The sequence below is a fragment of the Alternaria dauci genome, chromosome 9, assembly GCF_042100115.1.
Source record: "Alternaria dauci strain A2016 chromosome 9, whole genome shotgun sequence".
Taxonomy (NCBI): Eukaryota; Fungi; Ascomycota; class Dothideomycetes; order Pleosporales; family Pleosporaceae; genus Alternaria; species Alternaria dauci.
In genome coordinates, this window is record NC_091280.1 from 2,604,030 (window position 1) to 2,625,821 (window position 21,792).

Below are 21,792 nucleotides of genomic sequence, written 5' to 3' on the forward strand. Positions count from 1 at the left end.
CTATAGCTAAAAGGTAATATATCTTAGATTAGTACTTATCTAACTAATACATTAAAAGATAAAGTATAAATTTACCTATAAACCTATCTAAATATTACTTACTATAGATACGTTACGATTACTATATTACGCATCTATCTTAAAAGTAGTAGATTTAAGTAGGACTATAGTATTAAAGAAAAGATATTAAATAATTAGGTAAGCTATATAACGTAGATAGTAGGGTCTATATACGTACGTAGACTAAAGGAGGCTCTTAGAGCTATAGAGGCTAGAAGAGCTAAGTATTAGATAGTTAGTCGCGAATAGTATAGTTTTCTTAGGTTCTACGCTTACTTACCCTATACTAAGCGTCTAGCTTTATTTAATATATTAGATAAGGAAGGTATACTAGTAGGTAGTAATAAGAAGTAAAAATATGTATAGGAAGATATTGTAGGCTAAGCGCTATAAGGAATATAAACCTTATTATTAATAATATAAAAGCTAAGCTAGGACGCTATAAATAATATAATATACACTCTCTCCTAATTTCTCTATCCTAGGGCCCTACTTAGGATTAGCCCTTACCCTAGATAATATATACTATAATATTTACTTTTACTTACGTATAGTACGTTATAGGGGGCTCGCCCTAGAAGACTTTAAGGTACTAGACTAATTAGGTTCCTATAGGCTAATAGCTCTAAAATTTAGATATATTAATTAGCGCGTTAAGCTATACGTTAACACTAATTTATAGCCCTATAGCTAATAGGGTTAATAAGGTTAATAGTGTTAGGGTTTAGTGTTTAGAGGTTAGGGTTAGATTATCGCGTTATAATACCCTAGACCCTAGGGTTTAGAGTTATTCTAAGATAATAAGTAGCGAGGAAGACACATCTATAATATAATATATAACGTAGAGTCTATAATAACTAGTAGTTAATTTTAAAGAGTTATTTTACGCTATATTATATGCTTAACTTATTATTATAACTATTATACTACTATAGTAGAGAATAATATTATAGGTAAGTATTTTACGTATTTAGTTAAGTACGCGTTAGTAGTATATAAAGAGTACTAATATAGCGTTTTACCTAGCTAGATTAAGAGCTATATATAGCGCGCCTATCCTACTAAGTAGAAGTAAGCGAAAGCTATAGTAGAAGAAGTTAGTAGTTAGGCTAGTTTAATCTAGTATACTAGTAAGTTAGAGGTGCCTAGCTAGATAATTAAGCCTATCTATTAGTTACCCGTATACGAGGATAGATTAATATATTAGGTTAACCCTAACTATTACTACTAGATATTCTAGAGTAAAGGCGTAATAAAGAAGTATTAGTAAGTTATGTATAACTAGTTACTAGTAGGGAAGAGTAGACACCTAAGCTAGGTTAAGTAGAAGGAGATAAGAGAGCGTATTAGCTAGTATTATAAGAAAGTGTATTACTAGTGTTTATTAGTCTAGGGCTAGGGCTTATAGTATTTCTAGGTCTACTAGCCTAGTAATAGTAGCCTAGACGTTATACCTATTAACAGTGACGTAGCGTAGGCGTAGGTAGGTAAGGAGATAGCTAGGGCGTAGGCTAATATTAAGACCTAGGCGCAGAACACTATTAGGAGGGCGAGCGAGACGAGGTGAACCTATAGCTAGAGTAGACGTAGTAGCTGCCGTATTTAGTTAGTATAGAGTAGCCGGAGTTAATAGCGTATATTAAAGAGCCCGTAGCTAAGCTTAACCCTAGAGGTAGGTATAGAGACGAGTAGTAGGCTAAGCCTATTAAGGCGGCTATATAGGAGGCTATAGATAGGTTAGCGCGGTTTAGTTAAGCGTCTATCATACGCCGTATTAGCGTATTTATACAGCTAGAGGCTATCTAGACAGAGAAGTACTAGATATAGTACTAGCTATTACAGCTATATATAGACGAATAGTTAATCGTTAAGCACGTACGGCCGTAGTAGTAGATAGTAATATTTTTTATACGCACCTAGCGTAAGCACGCGTAGAAGAGCCCCTAGTACTAGTTTATACACTAGTAGCAAGACGCGTAGGAAGCGTTTATTAGAGAGATAGAGAGAATTACAGAAGGAGGGGTAGACGAAGAAGAAGACAGAGGTAAAAAGATAGATATAGACGGCGGTAAAGAGGGTATAGCGGACGACGTTAACGAGGGTATCAACAAGATAGAGGTAGCCTAAGATACAACCCCTAACGCCATAGTTAAGCTAACAAAGTTATTAAGACTCTAGAAAGCGTATTTAGAGTTTTACATTACGTTATTAAATTAGTCTATTACGCGCAAGGAGTACAACAGCCTATTAGTATGTACGTTAGCGGTGTTAGGCGTTAAGGAGGACAGGTAGAAGGGCGCAGAGTAGTATCCGCTAATATTGTCAGCCGTAATCAAGGTCGCCTAGTTCATAGTAGTGTAGTAGGCGTTAGAGTTATTAGAGCCGTTAGACAAGAATAAGGACAAGTTAGACGACGACAACGATAGCGCGTACGAGAGCGACAGCAGCTAGCTACGCTAACGCTAGCCTAAGGGGTGTTTACAGTTTATACAGGAGATAATAGATAGGTTTATAGTACGAGGCAGCCACAGACCTATATAGTAGATGTTGGATTTACGGACGTACAGGTTAAAGATCTATTACAACACGACGTCGCGCGGGCATATAGAGTGGACAGGCGGCGATAAGTTATTATACAAGGGGTTACAGTTCAATATAGCGCAGTTCCGCGGTATAGTGCACGGGCTAGCGAGTGAAAGCCGGCGGATATTAATAGAGGAGTTGATGTTTAGTAGCAGCAAGGCCACTAAGCTAATACCTAGCGTTCCGTAGGAGAGCATGCGAGACAACCTGACTGACGAGCGGCCTAGATAGAGTTTTTTGAAGGACTATCGCACGCGTATACTAGTAGATAGGGAGAGATAGTTATTTGAGCGGGTAGGGAGAGACGCTAGCATCTAAAACAGGTTCATAAAGCCAGGAGCGCGTTCCGGAGTAGACTAAGAAGCGGTGGAGTGGTACATAGGGCGCGTTGTTAAGTTCTGGGAGAAGTTAGCCGTGTTACTGCATATAGCCGGAGGCCAGCCAGCTAGAGGACTAGAGATATTGAGCGTCCGGCACAGCAACACCATCCAAGGAGGGCATCGCAATATATTTATCGAGGACGGCATAGTCGTGTTTGTGACGCGGTACCTAACCTAGTATATTATGCGCCGTGGTATCAGCCCCTAATTCTTCCCAGTCGGGCAATTGTGCACCCTGACCTAAAGACGCGTGTATGCAACGAGAATCAGGTGCTGATTCTCTCCCCTTACAGTCTAGTGTGGTGCCACCCCTTAATTTACGTAGTTTAGGACTAGCGTAGATCCCTAACTAATCGCATCCTCCAAGTAGCAGAATGCACATTATAGCTGCCTTTGGTAACAAGTAATATTCTTACCGTTTGCTTGTAATCGTATTAAAAGCGTAGAGATGGCAACAAACTAGATCCTGTCAACACCAGCATCTATAGCGAACCACCTTGTACGTCACATCGATCACCAGATTGCAGTTACTAGTCGCTAATCTCGCATTCTGTATCGTACAGCAACAGGAGCTAATTGTTCTAGACTATGTCACCTTCGTCGCAAGCGAGAAAGTAATTATCTGCACTCCGTGTTACACCGCCGTACCTCTCAAGGGCTTAGACACCCACCTGCGAACTTGCCACTATATTCCTCGTAAACTACGGCAAATGACGATAGCACGATTTAACAGCGTGCCTACCGCGCAAACCTTCAATAATCTAGTACCTCGCCAGGACGGATCGGCGCCGCTCTCCTACCTTCCTCCGCCCGCACCTAGATTCTGTTGTCCTCACTGTACAGAAGGAAAGACAATCAACTAGGATCAGATAAAGAGGCATGTAAAGGCGAAACACAACATTAGCGCTTCTAAATGCGTGCAAGAACAATCTAAATACGATTGTTACCTGCAAAGCTAGATAAAGTACTCGCCGAAATACTAGGTAGTGACCCGAGATACTAGCTCCAGCCAGCTGGAGATCGAAGGACAGCCGCACTCTACAAGCGAAGAGGAGCACTTGACACGAATGGAGGATGAAGAGGAAGAGCAGCGCTTCGATGGCGGTCTTAACACAGTAGCACTAGACGCAGAGCTGGAGCACGACGAGAATACTGAGTGGCTTCGAGGCTGTGAGTGGCCGACATGGTTTAGAGACAAGCCTATCCATCTTGTCGTCGCAGCTGCAGCATTGCCGTCCGCGAAGACATCAGAAGATCTCTCGCTAGGCCTTTGGAATGGTTTCGAATGCGTGAGCCCAGCACATACAGAGAGGATTATCTAGAAGCTACTAGAGGCTAGCAAAATCGTGTTTCAGCGATGCGAATTGACGCTTAAGCAGACTCCGCGTGTTTTGCGATGCTGGCTTCGGAGCTGGACCCCTTCCTTTCTTCCTTACCCGTTCGAGCTGCCTCAACGCGAACTAACCAAGCGAAAGTACTACGTCATCCACGAGCGGTTTCTTTGCTACATATTCCGAATCCTAGCGCTATCGCGTAACATAAAGGAGCCCACAAACGACATATCAGGACTACAGCTAACTACAGCTCAGCTAGCGATAATAAACCATATCTGGGACCATCTTTCTGTTGTCAGCCAGCAGGCAGCCAGTAGGGTATTGCTCGAACCATCACTAAATAGTGTCCATGAGAATCTCTTCCAGCTTCTTGTTATATTCTGGACGGACCTGTCGCACGATAGAAACATAAGCCGTAGCGCTATTGTGCATTTCTTAGGTGTTTTGGGAATTTATCCTACAGAACTATGTTTCCGTAAACCCTATAATTATACACTATTTATATCAGCGCTCCTATAGGTGGGGCGTCTAATTATCCTTAAGTACGCTCTACCGCTTGCACTATACTACTATCTCAAAGTTCCTTGGCCTAAGCGTACTGCCTACGCCGACTAAGCACAGCGACTGCGTGAGCACATTCGACCTAAATATCTTTAACGAGGAAGTCTTACACCGGTCGGCTATCTTATTAAACGACTTCAGCATAGACGAGCGATTGCTAGGCGCGAGGGCCCCCGAACAAACATATCCTGGTCTTCTGATGGCTTAACGCTACATATCGCGGACACTTAGGTTCATATGCGCTAATTTCGCGAAACGATCTATAGCGTTATAGTAGGATCGTAAAGCCTTGCACAAGAGCTCCTATTTGACTAGTGGCTAGATGTTTAGCTTAATACTGTGCAAGATGATCTTGCGACCTATCGCCTAGGGTTCTTATTTCTGACACACCCCGCTAACAAACTCTAGGGGTCTTTTCGCGATCTAAGCAGACGAGCATTCTCAGAGTAAGGCGGGTGTTCGTTAGAGATAAGAAGAGGAAGAGCTAAGCTAAAGGAGTACCTAAACAAAAGCGATACGTTCATTCGTCTACTTTATGCAGTAATGCACATGACAGACGGCATGCTAGCACGCGGAGAAGAGTTTAGGGTATTATGTTGGGCTGATATAGTCTCTGTGCGACGAAATATCTTTATTTACAAAGGGAGGGTAATACTTATTTTTGCGTACAACAAAGTAAACACGAACACGAACAACTCCTTCTATATCGTGCGCTCTCCCTGCCCTCTAGTACAAAGGATCCTTTACCTCTATCTCGTATATATCCGTCCGTTCCGCAGTCTTATCAGCCGAAGTTTAGACGTCTTATCTAAGAAGTCAACAAACCCCTACTTGTTTAGTACACACGACAGCGCGACAGCGTGCTTCTCCCCGCATTAGGCCCACTTAAGCCTAAAATATTTGACAGCTACATGTGCTGTTCTGATGACTACTAGTCTATACAGGCAAACTGTAGTGAGCATTGCTAAGAAGCATCTCCCCGCTCTCGTTAAACTATTTGACCCTAACACGCCTAAAGATTATCATAGTTTCCTCTAGCTTCTTTCTTTCTAAACAGGTTATAAACCGGTTACGCATGCTAGCGCATACGCGCTTAAGTATGGTTTTCCAACCAAACTCTAACCAGATCTTATCGACCGATACCTCGTAAATAGTTATATATGGCACGAGTTTACGTTGACCTGAGAAGAGGATGTTCTGGATCATAGTCTAGCAGCTACATACCATGCCCTAAGCAGAACCTCGCCAGTTAGCTATTGCCCAGACAGCGTCACTTTGAGGACACTAGAGTGTGTTACACCAGAGCCGAGCGATGTAGACTTATCAGATAAGCTCTTGCCTATTCAGACGCAAGAGCAAAGACAACGAAGAGGGAAGAAGCGACGTAGAGAGACTGAGAGCTGCAGTCCTCTAACAAGAAAAATTCTTGTTATGCAGCAATAATTGCACGACCTTATCCAAGAACGCGCTACGTTAAAGAGAACACGAGCTTCACACCAAAACACAAGCCGAGATTACAGAGAGTCTGATTTAGAAACTGAGCCAGCGACCAGTGATTGGGAGGATAGAAGGGGGCTTCAGAGAAGGAGTGAGATTCAATCTGTACTTAAAAAGGACGTGAGGCGCAAAGACTATAGGTCAGAAGCGCACAGTACTCGCACTTTAAGATCTAATAAGCGGAGGAGAGACTAGTACATAGTTAGTATAAAGTAGACTATTTCACAAAGTTCACTACTACTACTATAAAAGCAATTAAGCTCCTAGAGCCCCTATATAAGGCCAGGTGTGAGGCCTCATATTCGCTTAAAGTGGCTTAGCGCTAGGGTTTCCCGCTTTTCGCGAGGAAATTCTGACCCCCAACACCCAGCAATAATGCACTTGTTTAAGTTTGTCGCCCATACAAAGTTAGCGCAGATTTACATACGCTATCGGTCCCTAGAAGCTTAATAGGCGCAGCGCTATTCTCTGCATTTAGGGTTAGGGTTCTGTAGCAATAGAGAACCCCGTTTAGGATAGCTGAGCGCCCATTGAACATGACAAGTAGTAAGACAACCCTAGTGCATAACACGCAGATTAATACAACTAGCCCCGCAAAATCTCTAGGGACAACTGCGATGCTGTGTTCTACTTTCTTAGTGAGTATAGCGTGCTAGTTTGTAAGCAGCACCGTACTAGAGTAATAAATCTCGACCGGCACTTGCGCGAGCAGCATAGAACCCCCATTGCAGTGCGACGACAGGTAGTAGACTATTTCGCACGGTTTACTGCTGTCAATCCGAAAGAAATTAAGCCCCTAGAGCAGCCGGCATGCCCTATTCAAGAGCTTAGGACGCCGTTAGATGGTCTTAAGTGTTAAAGGTGCAGCTTTATCACGATAGATAAAGGCAACATGAAGACACACTGTAGAAAACTGCACGAGCTTTCGTGGACGGGTAATAAAAGCGTATTATATAAGTCTGTAAAGGTGTAGACGTTTTTCCGTAGTAGGGGGTTGTAGAGATATTTTGTAGTTAATTTAGGTGTTAGAGAAAATAGAGAAAGATTAGACTAAGATTAGGTCGTTTAATAATAACTTAGCGGATAGCAGAACGTGTAACAGTAGCTTGAAGAGGACATGTAAGTAATAGCTGAGGCTGTAAAGACGGACAAGACTGGCTGGTTTAAGAGAACTAGGTGGTTATCGTTTCTGCAGGGCCGGAATCTAGCCTATCTAGGCTATCAAGCCCGCTTACCTAACTAAAACGAAGCAAAGCTGCAGCTAGCTGCTAAGCTAATAGAAGAACTAATTAAAAAATCCGTTTATAGCTTAGTAACGCTTCTACAGGAAACACGACGCTAGCTTCGTAGTGCGCAGTAGGCGGAAATCGATTAACGGCCGCTAGCGCGACTACAGAACCCCGAGAGTTAGGCAACGTACACTAGCTATATAGTCTGATTTATCTACTTCTATCTCCGCATCGTTACAGATGAAGAGCGTTAAGTAGATAAATATATAGCACAGAGGGATTAAGCTGTTAGCGTTAATAGTATAAGCGACGAGGATACTAGCATAGAGAGCGAGTACGACGATAGCGACATAGAAGGTACTGTTAACAGCAATAAAAACGACGGTGTTATACTACTGCGGTAACCGCGTCGCGTTGTACAGGCTAACAAGATAAAGGATGCGCGCGAGCTGTTCACGTAGAAGGATAATTAGAAGGCGCTAGTAATCTAGCTATAGCTTACGCTAGGTAACCGCGACGCAGCTGCTTAGACAAACGCGCTACTTAACTCGCTAGCTTCGTTTATTCTTATAGGCTATAGCAGCGATAAGTTTTTAAGTGGTCTGGTGCAGTATCTGGCTGTGCTAGGCATCAACACGCAGACAAACCGCTTACGTATAGTAAAGAACTTCTCGTACATACTTGCTGGCGTGGTCTACTACGTTCGCGTACTTGCAGCAGAAAAGATTCTGCCCGCAGCCAAGCGTAATGATCAGACGGAAGAAGACCGCGAGCGATTCTTAGCTATGCGCAGGCAGTATCTAGCGGATGGCTCGTATAGTCTAATAAGCATTATGCTGAGTCTTCTCGCGTATAGTAAGCACGCAGCGCTTAACGAGGGCAATGCTGGCAACGCATACTAGTCCCCTAACAAGAAGGTGTTTTATCTTAGCGGCCGGCCGCTTATAATTAAGCGTTTCCGCGCGATAGCGCAGAGCATAGAAGCGGAGGCAGAGGACACGTTTTAGTAGATGTGCTAGGTTGATCGTATAGCTAACCACTTTACGGTAGATCTAGCGCAGATTCAAGACGACGTTACATTCACGACTTAGGGCAGGTCGTTTGTTACTACCCTAGGCAACCGTCTGTCTAATGGGCTAGCTTAGATACTAAAAAGGGCGCGGGGCACAGAGAGCGGCATGCAACTACAGATGTCGGACAGCCGGTGGAGAAGCAACAAGGTGCGGGAGTATCTACGGTAGGTAGATCGCTTCTTAGCGCTACTGCTAGGCTGTGTGCATATAGAATTAGGACAGCCGGCTCAAGGCTCTAAGATTGTCACGATACGGCACCGTAATAGGCTGCTACAGGACCGCGATGTCTTTATTGTAGACAGTGCTGTTATAACCATCGTGCGGTATCATAAGTTACAGTCTTAGTGGGACAAGCTAAAGGTAGTTCTGCGCTTTCTACCGCCGCGATTAGGGCAGGTAATAGTATTGTACTTAAGCTACTTACAGCCCGTTTCGAGAGTATCTTATAGCAACCGTGCTTAGGGGCGGGTTAGACAACTATATCTAGAGTAATAAGTAAGGCGTATAGGGTATAGATTAACTCACGAAGGTACTACGGCGTAAGATAGGGAAGCGACTTAGCGTCAAGCTAAGTACGCTAGGCTACTGTCACACAGCTATTAGAATCGGGCGGGCAAAAGTAGGGGAGTCGTTTAGCAAGGGCTATCAAGACGAGGTTAGCGAGATTAATAAAGCGGAGGTAGACGAGGATAAGGAGGACTTAATTAAGCTGCAGAACTCGCGAACAACGGTTATAGGTGTAGGCAACTACAGTGTGTCAATTAATATCGTTAAGTATCTTAGCACGCGGTCAATTAATGCGTTCTAGGCGCTAAGTACCGCTTAGCACCGCTTTTTAGGTGTAGATAGACAGGCTAAAGCGCCCGAGGAGCGCCAACTACCGCGGAAAAGGCTGATGCGAGAGAGCATCTTAGGGCTTCTAATGCTTCCAAAAGCGAAGGCCGTTTACGTAGAAGATGCGCGAGCTGCGGCTGTGCATTAGGCGCTGCAGCAGGTGCTAGGGAAGCAGGACGTTAGGTTTTACTTAATAGAGCAGGAGTAGGCTCTATACGCAGTACTAGATAAGACGACACCGCTTATTGTTATACTTCCGATAGGAGGAGGTAAGAGCTTACTGTTTACGCTGCCGGTATATATAGAAGAGACTAGAGTAACAGTAGTCGTTATACCGTACCGGGCGTTAATTAAGGACTTAGTAAGCTAGATCTGTAACTGCGGTATTAACTGCATAGAGTAGAAGCACAGTAAGAATAATCCAGCGTCTGTAGTAGTTGTTAGCGCAGACGTAGTAGGCGACATTACGAGTAACGGCAACTTTCTAGGGTATACTCAACTAATAAAGGACAAGGGGCTACTGTAACGAGTCGTAGTAGATAAGTGTTATCTACTCTTTACAGCGCGGCACTAGCGGGCAAATCTACTTAAGGTAAAGAACTTACGACTGCTTAGATACCCAATTATATACTATAGAGGTAAACAGTACTACTAGTATAGGGTTAGAGGTAAGATAGTAGCTATAGAAGTCTACCCCTAGGGGTAAGATAGTATCTATAGAGTACTACCCTTAGGGGCGAGATAGTAGGCGTAGAGTGCTGCCCCCAGGGGCGAGATAGTAGGCGCGGGTTGCTGCAAGTTACTGCAAGTTGCTACCCCCGGGGGCGAGATAGTAGGCGTAGAGTGCTGCCCCCAGGGGCAAGATACTATAGAGGTAAACAGTACTACTAGTATAGGGTTAGAGGTAAGATAGTAGCTATAGAAGTTTACCCCTAGGGGTAAGATAGTATCTATAGAGTACTACCCTTAGGGGCGAGATAGTAGGCGTAGAGTGCTGCCCCCAGGGGCGAGATAGTAGGCGCGGGTTGCTGCAAGTTACTGCAAGTTGCTACCCCCGGGGGCGAGATAGTAGGCGTAGAGTGCTGCCCCCAGGGGCAAGATAGTAGCCGTAGAGTGCTGCCCCCAGGGGCGAGATAGTAGCCGTAGAGTGCTGCCCCCGGGGGCGAGATAGTAGCCGTAGAGTGCTGCCCCCGGGGGCGAGATAGTAGCCGTAGAGTGCTGCCCCCAGGGGCGAGATAGTAGCCGTAGAGTGCTACCCCCGGGGGCGAGATAGTAGCCGTAGAGTGCTGCCCCCGGGGGCGAGATAGTAGCCGTAGAGTGCTACCCCCAGGGGCGAGATAGTAGCCGTAGAGTGCTGCCCCCAGGGGCGAGATAGTAGCCGTAGAGTGCTGCCCCCGGGGGCGAGATAGTAGCCGTAGAGTGCTGCCCCCGGGGGCGAGATAGTAGGCGTAGAGTGCTGCCCCCAGGGGCGAGATAGTAGGCGCGGGTTGCGGCAAGTTGCTGTAAGTTACTACCCCCGGGGGCGAGATAGTAGCCGTAGAGTGCTGCCCCCAGGGGCGAGATAGTAGCCGTAGAGTGCTGCCCCCAGGGGCGAGATAGTAGCCGTAGAGTGCTGCCCCCGGGGGCGAGATAGTAGCCGTAGAGTGCTGCCCCCGGGGGCGAGATAGTAGGCGTAGAGTGCTGCCCCCAGGGGCGAGATAGTAGGCGCGGGTTGCGGCAAGTTGCTGTAAGTTACTACCCCCGGGGGCGAGATAGTAGCCGTAGAGTGCTGCCCCTAGGGGCGAGATAGTAGGCGTAGAGTGCTGCCCCCAGGGGCGAGATAGTAGGCGCGGGTTGCGGCAAGTTGCTGTAAGTTGCTGCCCCTAGGGGCGAGATAGTAGGCGTACACGTAGCGCTAATGTTACTGTCGTTATGCTTGGTGAAATGCTGTGTCTGTAGATCTAATGAGTGAAATTGCACCTCCGCCTGTCTACTCTTCGTAGATGGTGCGTATAGTAGTATCTAGATAGTAGATGTAGAGTGCTGTAAGTTGCTGCCCCTAGGGGCGAGATAGTAGGCGTAGAGTGCTGCCCCCGGGGCGAGATAGTAGGCATAGAGTGCTGCCCCCGGGGGCGAGATAGTAGCCGTAGAGTGCTACCCCCGGGGGCGAGATAGTAGCCGTAGAGTGCTGCCCCCAGGGGCGAGATAGTAGCCGTGGAGTGCTGCCCCCAGGGGCGAGATAGTAGGCGCGGGTTGCGGCAAGTTGCTGTAAGTTACTACCCCCAGGGGCAAGATAGTAGCCGTAGAGTGCTGCCCCCAGGGGCGAGATAGTAGCCGTAGAGTGCTGCCCCCGGGGGCGAGATAGTAGCCGTAGAGTGCTGCCCCCGGGGGCGAGATAGTAGCCGTAGAGTGCTGCCCCCAGGGGCGAGATAGTAGCCGTAGAGTGCTACCCCCGGGGGCGAGATAGTAGCCGTAGAGTGCTGCCCCCGGGGGCGAGATAGTAGCCGTAGAGTGCTACCCCCAGGGGCGAGATAGTAGCCGTAGAGTGCTGCCCCCAGGGGCGAGATAGTAGCCGTAGAGTGCTGCCCCCGGGGGCGAGATAGTAGCCGTAGAGTGCTGCCCCCGGGGGCGAGATAGTAGGCGTAGAGTGCTGCCCCCAGGGGCGAGATAGTAGGCGCGGGTTGCGGCAAGTTGCTGTAAGTTACTACCCCCGGGGGCGAGAGTGCTGCCCCCAGGGGCGAGATAGTAGGCGCGGGTTGCTGCAAGTTACTGCAAGTTGCTACCCCCGGGGGCGAGATAGTAGGCGTAGAGTGCTGCCCCCAGGGGCAAGATAGTAGCCGTAGAGTGCTGCCCCCGGGGGCGAGATAGTAGCCGTAGAGTGCTGCCCCCGGGGGCGAGATAGTAGCCGTAGAGTGCTGCCCCCAGGGGCGAGATAGTAGCCGTAGAGTGCTGCCCCCGGGGGCGAGATAGTAGCCGTAGAGTGCTGCCCCCGGGGGCGAGATAGTAGCCGTAGAGTGCTGCCCCCGGGGGCGAGATAGTAGGCGTAGAGTGCTGCCCCCAGGGGCGAGATAGTAGCCGCGGATTGCCGTAAGGTGCTGCCCTTGGGGGCGAGAGTGACTAACACTCACCGCTAGACTTACAGCGGCCTATGCAAGAATAGACGGCTTCTCGCCTACTTATACCTTGTGTAGTATCTCTCTATTGCTTTCTTACCTTCTCTTATCTCTTTTCCACTTACCTTAGTTTCTGTGTTCTTTCTAACAACGTTGCAATGAAGCGCCCTCTAGCAAACGTTTTAACCAAAAACAGCAAACGGCAGCGTACGAATGATCCAGAGATTGAAGAGACAACTCCTATCCACGAACAAGCTGCGCCATACCTACTCGCTATAGCGAAGTTTCCAATCGATGCGCTTAGCGCAGAATGGAGTTTTGGTGTCAATAGGTCTATTGACACAGCACACCAGCGCCGCCTCTGCGAGATCTTTAACGAAACTGGTATTCTTCGACGAGACCCTAGCCACCAACTGCAGATTGCCTGTTCTAAGGAACACGTAGAGCAGATGCTTCATCATCTGAAGGTGGAATTGCCAGCTCAGAGCACAGTTACTTCTGCCACGTTTGCGGATAAGGAAGGATTGGAATGGCCGTCGTTCAAGAGCTGGAAAAGCGTGACTGGAGGGACAGCGGAACTTATTACGGGTCACCATCGTGTAGAGGCATTCAAAGAGTATCTTCGCCTTCGGCAGTTAGGAGAAGAGGAGAGGTGGTGGGTGTGCCGCATCTACGATAAAGGCGGGTGCCCCTTAACGCGCGTACTGTGAACAACAGCCCCTAACCTTTTTAGACACGCTACCACCAGACACTCGTGTTAAACTTCGGGCGAATCGGGCCGATATTACGCTCCCTGACAATCATGGCCAGATATGGTCCGAGTTAACCAGCCTGTTCTGCACAAACGCCAATCTCTTTCAAGGCTCAAGCAAGTCAGTTGAGAAAGAGATGAGAGAGCATCTTCAGCTTAGTAGCCGCGTCAAGTTCCCAATACGGCGGCTAGTTACCCTGTGGAGAAATCAAAACTGGCAGCCCCTGCTTACGCGTTGGTGTTCTACCGCAATTGGGCAGGCAACGTTTAATCTCTCCACTTTTGAGTGGATGGCTAGTTGTCGGATAGATGACGTATGTGTAACCCGCCGCCGAAATACTCTGACCTGTCTTGCTAATCTACTGTCTAGCATTGGTTCGCTGCGTTTGAGAACGTACTTCGCATCTCTACATCTATTCGAAAGCAGTATGGGGTTGACGCCAGTTTAGCAGACTGGAACACGCTAGCTAGCCTGCCCCAGGCACGAAGTCCCCATGACGTACAAGACCTGTTCTACCCTGGCGAGGAGTTAGACAAGGATCCTGGCCCTTCCCATACGCGCCGGCAGGGCTTCTTCCCAACTCTAAGCAATGAGGCCTACCATGCGCTATACTCCACTGTACTTTCAAAGCCCACACACACGTACACAAACATCCTCGCTCTCTTAAAAACCCCGAAGAAAGAGGGGAAGCTTATGAGGAGTATTATGACCCACGTCAGCCAATGGGTAAACAGCGGATCCGCCAAGGTGTCTGACAGCGACAACAACAAACCCGCACTGCGGAAGTATCTAGTGCCCGTGCTGCAGAGCAGGCATGCCGGCCAGGCTGATCAAAAATCTCTTGACCTCCAACAAGAAGTACTGCAACACGTACAGCAAAATGCGGAAGCATTCACAAGCTCTATACTAGACCGCTATATTGACGAGTACCCAAGTGCAGAGATCAAGAACTACGGCGCACGCTTCCAGCATAAGGTGTGGAGAGAACTGCTGTCAATTGTGACCAGTTTCACAGGGCCAACCTTGCACAACAAGCACTTGGCGTGCCTAATTCAAAGCGATACCTACATAGCGCGAACGCCTACAATCGCACAAATCGCGTGTGATGCTATCTGTCAGGTCCCTGAAGTCGTCAACGAACCTGCGCTCCAGTCTACTAGGGCAGCAAACGACTTGCTAGAGACAATTCAGGTCGCAATCACTGAATGGATGTCTAGACACACTCTAGAAGACTCTGATAATACAAGTCAAGAGGTTCCGCTGCCCGCAAGGCACTCTAACGCCGAGTCTAGCAGAGAGAGAGAGCTCAATCTGACAGTCTCTGAAGCGGCACGTAGCGTTTCAGCACGGTCGAGTTCGGACCAGCTTACCCCAGAGCTAATTTCTCACCCCTCAACTGAGCCGCGCATACCCAAGGCATCCCAGCAGACCAAAGTTCAAAACAGGGGGATTGAGGACTTGAGTCTAAGCGACCTTGCTGCAGCCCGAGAGAAACACCGTCAGAAACGCACCCTTAGCGACCAGGTAGCTGTAAAGGGCAGTGCTTCTCTAAGCGAAAAGACCCGAAAGAAACACCGTAAGAAACACACCCTTGGCGACCAGGTAGCTGTAGAGGGCAGTGCTTCTCCAAGCGAAAAGACTCGACAGAAACAACGAGGGGCTTGGAGGAAGTAATCCGTATCTGACCCTAGCCCTAACCCAATAGACACTGTTCCTCTCCTCTTTCCTCTGCACTGGATATTGTGATTCTCGATCATCATCTATCGATCTACCCTACAAGATCCTCAGCCCTTAGCCAACGTACTATTTTATATAATACTGTTCTTATCATCATGTCTTTAGATCTTGCACAACAAAACGATAGCGATTACGATAACAGCAGTGCTGGAGAGGAGGACGGCCTGTACCAAGATGTGCAACCTGATGAGCACGATAGAGAACCTGACGAGCATGATGGAGAAGAATACCACGAGAGCAGCCTTGGGGACGAAGACGCAATAGCGAATAATCAACTTACCTGGGCTATTGACCACAGCGGAGGTGACCACCGACTACCTGGTGAGTTTAAGAGCATCCTACTTGTACGCATATAGTAACTACGTAGTAGTGAAGGGATTTATCAAGATGATAGACAGCCCCGAATTTAACGGCAGTAAGGCTATTGGAATGCTGCAGAAGCGATACACGATAGACTACGGATCGAGGCGCGTTGGGTCCCGACCAGCCAAGCCTGAGGACAAATTTATCCCTGAGTTCCACCTCGACCTTATCATTATCATCGGCCGGCCGCTCCAACCCATTGTGAAGTTCTCTACGTTCTTCGACCACGTAACAATCAGCTTTAAACACTGGCGAGCTCCATACAGCGCTAAACACAGCCACGGACTGTCGTTTGATATGGAGCATCGTACCTTCCGTCTTGCAAAGGGTGGAACGCGCGAATCTTGGTTTATTGTTATGCACCCTGTCGATAGCACAGTAGACCCTCTTCTGTCAGGCAGCGAACGTCGCAAACGCCGCGAGAAGGCGTCTGAGCACAGCGCTCTCAAACCCTCCCATGCCCTGTTCCTTACGTCGTACATTAAGAAAGTCTTCCTTACAGGCGTATTACTTGGAGAGGGTGTTGAGGCTTCTTGGAAATTGGATGGACCCCAGTCGCAATCGATCTCAATCGTCAAGTGGGAAACGTTCCAGGAGCAGTTCATGGAAGGGTGGCCAGAGTACGTGCGCAAGAACACGCAGGATCCGTTCTGGACTGAGAACCTGCCAGCGTTCCATGCGTATGACTACGGGCAGAACCTTCCAATTGAGTTGTCTACTGAGCAACTCAATAGTCTGCCTAAGGAAACCCGGTTGCGCCCTGATGACGAGACGTCTGACTCTGATGACGAGACGTCTGACTCTGATGACGAGACGTCTGACTCTGATAGCGAGACGTCTGATTCTGGGAATGATTTGTCAAACTCTGGGAATGATTTACCAAACTCTCAGAATGATTTATCTAACTCTGAAGACGCGGCGGCTAGGTCCGAAGGCGGCGCAGAGGGGGCTACGCCCCCACAGAGCGGTACACAAACAGGCGATCCAATTCCCCCGCCGCACGACCATCAACAGCCGTTTGATAACTACACACAGGATCTTCTACGCGCACTAGAGGACAAGTATAGACTGGAGAGCATTGAGACGGTCTCCTACGCGCTAGCGGTCGACATCCACTCAATAGCATCTTCCAACCTCCCTAACGCCTCTAATGACGTCGGTGTCATTCTCGCACCTGCGCGCTGCCTCCTTGCCAATCGCAACAACGTTGTTCGCCAATACCAACACCCGCGCGACTTTACCTTCTACCCTCTTGCCTTCCATCCATCGTACGGCAACTTCTCCTCCGCGCAGCCCCCAGCATTCCTACGCGACAACGTGCTCGCTGTAATGGAGGACAACATGAGCTATCAGAACAACGGTGCGAGCGTGTTGACTAGTGGTTATTTTCAGGCGTACTCCAACATTAAGCGAACTATACGCCATAGCCCCGGCAACTTACTTGCTACCAAGGGCATTGCCACGGCTGCCCTGACGCTGCCAGATCAGGATGGCAACCTAAACCCTCGGGTAGCGGCGAAGCGGCAGCGTTTACTGCGGAAATTGCGAGGCGAACAGACTCCTGATAACCCTACGTCTTCCCAACCGTTCGCTCGCGAGCAACAGCGGATTAAAGCCGCTATAAAGGAAGAACTGTACGCGTTTAGGATGGAGCAAGTTCTGTCTGTGCAGGTGTCGCAGTTAGCTGACGGTCAACGGAATTTTGCGACAGTGCTTCAACCTATCCTCCAGCTAATCCGGTACTTCTCGCTGGAACAACCTACCTACATTGATGTCCTCTTCGCGTTCAAAGAACGCATCTTTCCAAAGGTTCTCTCCTCCTTTGCTAGTCTGTTCGCGCACGCATCAGACGAGTTTTATCGTCGCTTCAAGGCTGCTGGCTCTAAAGGGCTGCCTTTTGCCCTAGCGGAAGGTGTGGCCGCATTCGATCGCCTTGGCAGCTACTGCTTTACTGGGTTCCCCCGGTCTTTAGTGGGCTCAGTGCTCGGGCCTCTCTGCACCATAGAAAGCATTGAGCAGGGTGGGTGGCCGTTTATCGACCCCAACATGCTCAATCTGCAAGGCAGTGGCCATGCTAACCTAGTGCGTTGGCCGCGCATGGACAATGGACGACCTATTATGATGCACGTTGCTTCCATTCGCCACCACTATGGGCCCCAGGTTGCCGCTTATTGTCACAGCGAGGTATGGTTCCGTGAGCTTGGTGGGCTCACAGGTAAAGGGCCTCGTGGCGCAGAAGAGTTCCTAGTAGAGGTGCTCGAAGAGATGTGGAAGCCGCAGACAATCGCTTTCGTAACACACCAATTCTATCGCGCTCTGAACAAGGGCGGACGGGGCAATGCTCAAAGCGTAAGCCTAACAACACTGCAGGCACGACAGGAGGCGCAAGAGCAGGTGACGCGTTGGGCTGAAAGCGAGCACCCCTTCTCTGCAGGGTTCGTGCAATTAGCGTTTCAAATATCAGCCGCTAACACAGTACAGGGAGTACGAGTCGATCTTTCCTGTCTTTTATCCAGAAGCGACTTCGGGTTTAAGAAGCCAGACGCGACGCGACTTTGCGCAAGAGCTCTACTGGGAGTGTGTTAACAGCCATGGCCAATCTAGTAGCTACCTCTTTTCAAAGAACGCGAGCTGGTTCACTGTGTTACGCGCTGCCGTGCAACACGCCAGGGCCAAGGCGATGAAGGAGGAATACTGGATCAGCGCCATAATGTCAGCTCTAGCGGCGTGCCGCATTGACTGTGTGCCTGGTTCATACCATGGCCGATTGAGCTACCGGAGAATGACGCGGCTAGTCGGTAACGTTCCGGCCCCATCCGCTATAGCGGCGAGACCGGGCAGCCTCAAGCGGGCAGCGATTGAGGCAGTACACCAAGCAAAGCGGCGCTCGCAAACAAAGAGTACTATCGACTTTGGTTGCCAAATCCCTTTTAACGCCATCCCGCCGCTAGTTGAAAAAGGTTTTCAGCAGTTGGACGGCCAGTTCTCAAAGTCCGGCATGAATCAGAAGGTTCGTGAACACTACCACAGAGCACGTCAGTGCCTCATCGAGTGCTTAGGTCAGCCAAAATGCGATCTAATGCTCATGTTGGTGTTAACCCTTGCATCCTCTTCAGCTACCCCTACTGTAGCGGTGAATGCGACTGAGTTTTCCAAAGGACCAACCAAGAACTCTGAAATGTTTGCGGCCGCCTTGGTAACAAGAATGCTCTGGTCTCTTCGACCAGATTACTTCCCGTCGGAGGAAGACGATGGTTGGGTGCTTTCGGTACGGGAGATGACGAAGAAGATTGGTAAGACTTCCCTAAGAGAGGCCCTTTTCCCAAGTAAGAAGCATTGCTAACATAGTACTATCTGGGGTAGAGCACAAAGGTTGCAACAACCGCTTCCTTCGACAACTGCAATGGATTCGGGTTACTAGTGGGCGTCGAGACTCCCCAAGGAACAGCGACATAGCGATCAACTATGATTCCGTTCTTGAGAAGAGACGTACAGAGTTAATGCGACTACGGAGCGATGCTAAAGGTTTTATTCAATGCGTGTTTGGTAGTTCTGATTATGCATGGGTTGACCGATGTCATACTATTATACAGGAGTCCCCAGTGTAGAGTAAGCTATTATAGCTTCCACTATAATTTTACATCTTCTCTCCTATAAAACACGTATATACTATATACATCTTCTATCCTATACAGCTTTTGAAGAGATTAATACACGTTACGTAGTGTTATGATTTTTTAAAATATTTCGTATTAACTGTAAATTCAGAAAAACACCAACCCCAATATTAACCGTACTATCGTTGTCGCATGTAATCCGTTTCTTAATCTTAACTGTGTCTCTTCTCTACTATTTACATAATTAACGTAATAGTAAAAAGACGCAGGCACTAGAGAATAGAGCCTGCGAAGTCTACATTGCATTAGTGGCTGAAGTAGCACAGTGTAGAGGCATCCTATTACTATTCTCCGCAGGCAAAGGTAATAGCACCTTGCGCGGCAACCTTTAAGGAAAAGAGAGGAAGCCGCTATGTGTTTCGCTCTTCTTTGTAGTTATTTGTAGATTTGTAGCCTGCGGTGTTGTTGACTTATCTGTATCGCAATACGACAGCAGCTTCCTAGCAGGCTGTAATCGTCGAGAGCCACGGTACAGCCGGTGACTTAGACGACAGACCTAGCCTAACACTAAATTGGCAAGCTTCCGCAACACGGACGCATACACCCCACCTGCTAATAAGCACCGCTATGACTAGCAACTCTCGTCTACCTCACTACTTCCGTAGAGTGTCGCTAGAAGCTCAGCATTGTGCTCTTCGAGCCCATCACTCTTTTTCCGCAGCGCATAGTTCAGGGTCGTCAGGTAACCCGGTTTATTGTTCAACCTATAGGGCTTACAGGACAGAATAATTCAAGTACCGACATCTGTCGCAATGGCGCCGGCGATGCCGGGATACTTTCCGATGCGTCAGAATCAGTGTCATCTTCGGCTTCGCTGTCTGGAATCTCTGTTAACCCCACCGCCGTAGCTAGCGCATTCGCTTCAATGCTAAGCCTCTCCTTTCCAGCAATCGGCGCACCAGTAATTCCATCCGGCCCTAGCCAGGCTTCGAGGGCCCTGCTTGCCGTGCAAATTTCCGGCCGTTCGCGCTTCACTAGCTCAAGAAAAACATCGCGCTGGTTCTTCCGCAGCACACGCTCGAGCCAATGGTTTGAGACCTCTTCGTGGGGTATGAGCAGCAGCGATCCCCAGCCTAGAGCTTGAACTATGTCGAACCATCGTGTCGCTCGCTTTAGGCGGTAACGAAAGGCTGCGTGGTCAGATTTAGATGGTGATTGGCAAACCAGATGGACCAAATATGTGATAGCCTCTGTTCGTGCCTGGCCCTTCCCGTACCTGTTGCGAGTTCTGTCGTTACTGGCTAGACGATCAGCGACCTGGATTTCGTCGACCTTGCGAGCGTACGCCTTCCCTAGCAAAGCGAAAGCCCAGCGAGTGCCAATGTTTACAGCTGCAAGCATCGTCTCGTACCGTGTGCACATGTCCCAGGCAAAGCAGAATGCATTGTCGGCATCAGTATGAAGTGTTGCGCTACTATCCACTGACTGCGACATTTGCGTCTGGGTAAGAACATAACGATCTACTGGTTTTACCAAGAACGGCGTGCCCTGTTTCCGCCAATTATGCAGGAACTGCGCAGCGCTGTACTGCGAGGTTGCATTTCCAAAAGCACGCGCTTTTGCTAGCATGCTGCAGGCAGTATAGTAGGGTGTTGGCGAGGCTGTATAGAAATCAGCATCTTCCGCGACTTTTTGCTTGAAGATCCAAGAGATCGTCGGCTCATCGTCTGGCGCAATGCTGCCGTACGCCATACGTTCCTGCGCAGGCATCTTCTCAGGCGGTTCCTTTAAGCCTATCGCCTCGAGCTTTATTACACGCGATCTTTCTAGCTTTCTTGTACGCCGTAGCTCTGCAAGACGATTCTTGTTTGTAACTGTTGCGGACCTCTTTACGGATAGAGGCGTCGTCGCACTCTGGTTTTCGCTGTCCTCGTCGCTTGTTCCGCGCTCGTGTCCCCCCTCCGCTCTAGCTGTGTCTTTGCCAGCGTGTACTGTCATAGTGTTGACTTCGCTAGCCCTAGCCGTCGATTCGTCCGCGCTGTCCTCCTGTATTGCTAGGCGGTTTAAGCTGTTGGCACGGATCTCGCTGCGAATAGGCGATGAGGAGGCTGGACGTTTACGGTACGGCACAAGGTCGCCTGTAGCCCTCTGTGCTGATGGCGGTATGCTATCGTCCTTGTCTGAGTCTATAGCCATGCGGTCCTCCGCGATGCCTTCCGTTGGCGTCATTAGCCGCGCTGTAGTTAAGTTTCTAGGCTCTAGAGACTTACTACTAGCAAAGTCCATAGCAGCGCTTGTGAGACGCCCCCAATTTTCTGCGTCAAGTGTGCTGGCACCCAGCGTCTCTTTCAGCAGCCATATCGCATCTAGTGTCGAGTGGGCTATGAAAACCGGCTTGCACGCTTCGTCGTCGCCTACTTCTGGAACGATCCATCCCGCGTATCGTACATCGCCTGGTACACGGCATGGTTCTGCGAGACGACGCGCAAGAAATCTGCTGTAGGACGGGTTAGGTGGGCTGTATGCTAAGTTGTTAGCGACTGTAGCGTCCCACTGTGCAGGAAAGCCTCTTCCGCTGTGTTTATCCTGACAATGGTCACTATCGAGCTGTAACTGATCCATTTTAGAACCAAGGCTGACGCTCTAAGCCAGCGATTAGTGTGTGGGTAGAAAAGTAGTA

The 21,792-nt window shown here is 48.7% G+C and overlaps 2 protein-coding genes across 2 annotated transcripts; one reads left to right on the top strand and one right to left on the bottom strand.

Moving 5' to 3' along the window:
* Positions 1 to 15,227: 15,227 nt before the first annotated feature.
* Positions 15,228 to 18,575, top strand: ACET3X_009498 (uncharacterized protein; the record flags this gene model as incomplete). Its single annotated transcript, XM_069455699.1, has 4 exons — positions 15,228 to 15,453; positions 15,503 to 17,930; positions 17,977 to 18,505; positions 18,555 to 18,575. 4 exons carry the CDS (start codon positions 15,228 to 15,230, stop codon positions 18,573 to 18,575), a joined length of 3,204 nt encoding a protein of 1,067 aa, XP_069303575.1.
* Positions 18,576 to 19,871: 1,296 nt separating this feature from the next.
* On the bottom strand, positions 19,872 to 21,341 carry ACET3X_009499 (uncharacterized protein; the record flags this gene model as incomplete). The annotated part of the gene is made up of 1 exon (XM_069455701.1): positions 19,872 to 21,341. The coding sequence occupies one exon, from the start codon at positions 21,339 to 21,341 to the stop codon at positions 19,872 to 19,874; it is 1,470 nt and encodes a 489-aa protein (XP_069303576.1).
* Positions 21,342 to 21,792: the final 451 nt, after the last annotated feature.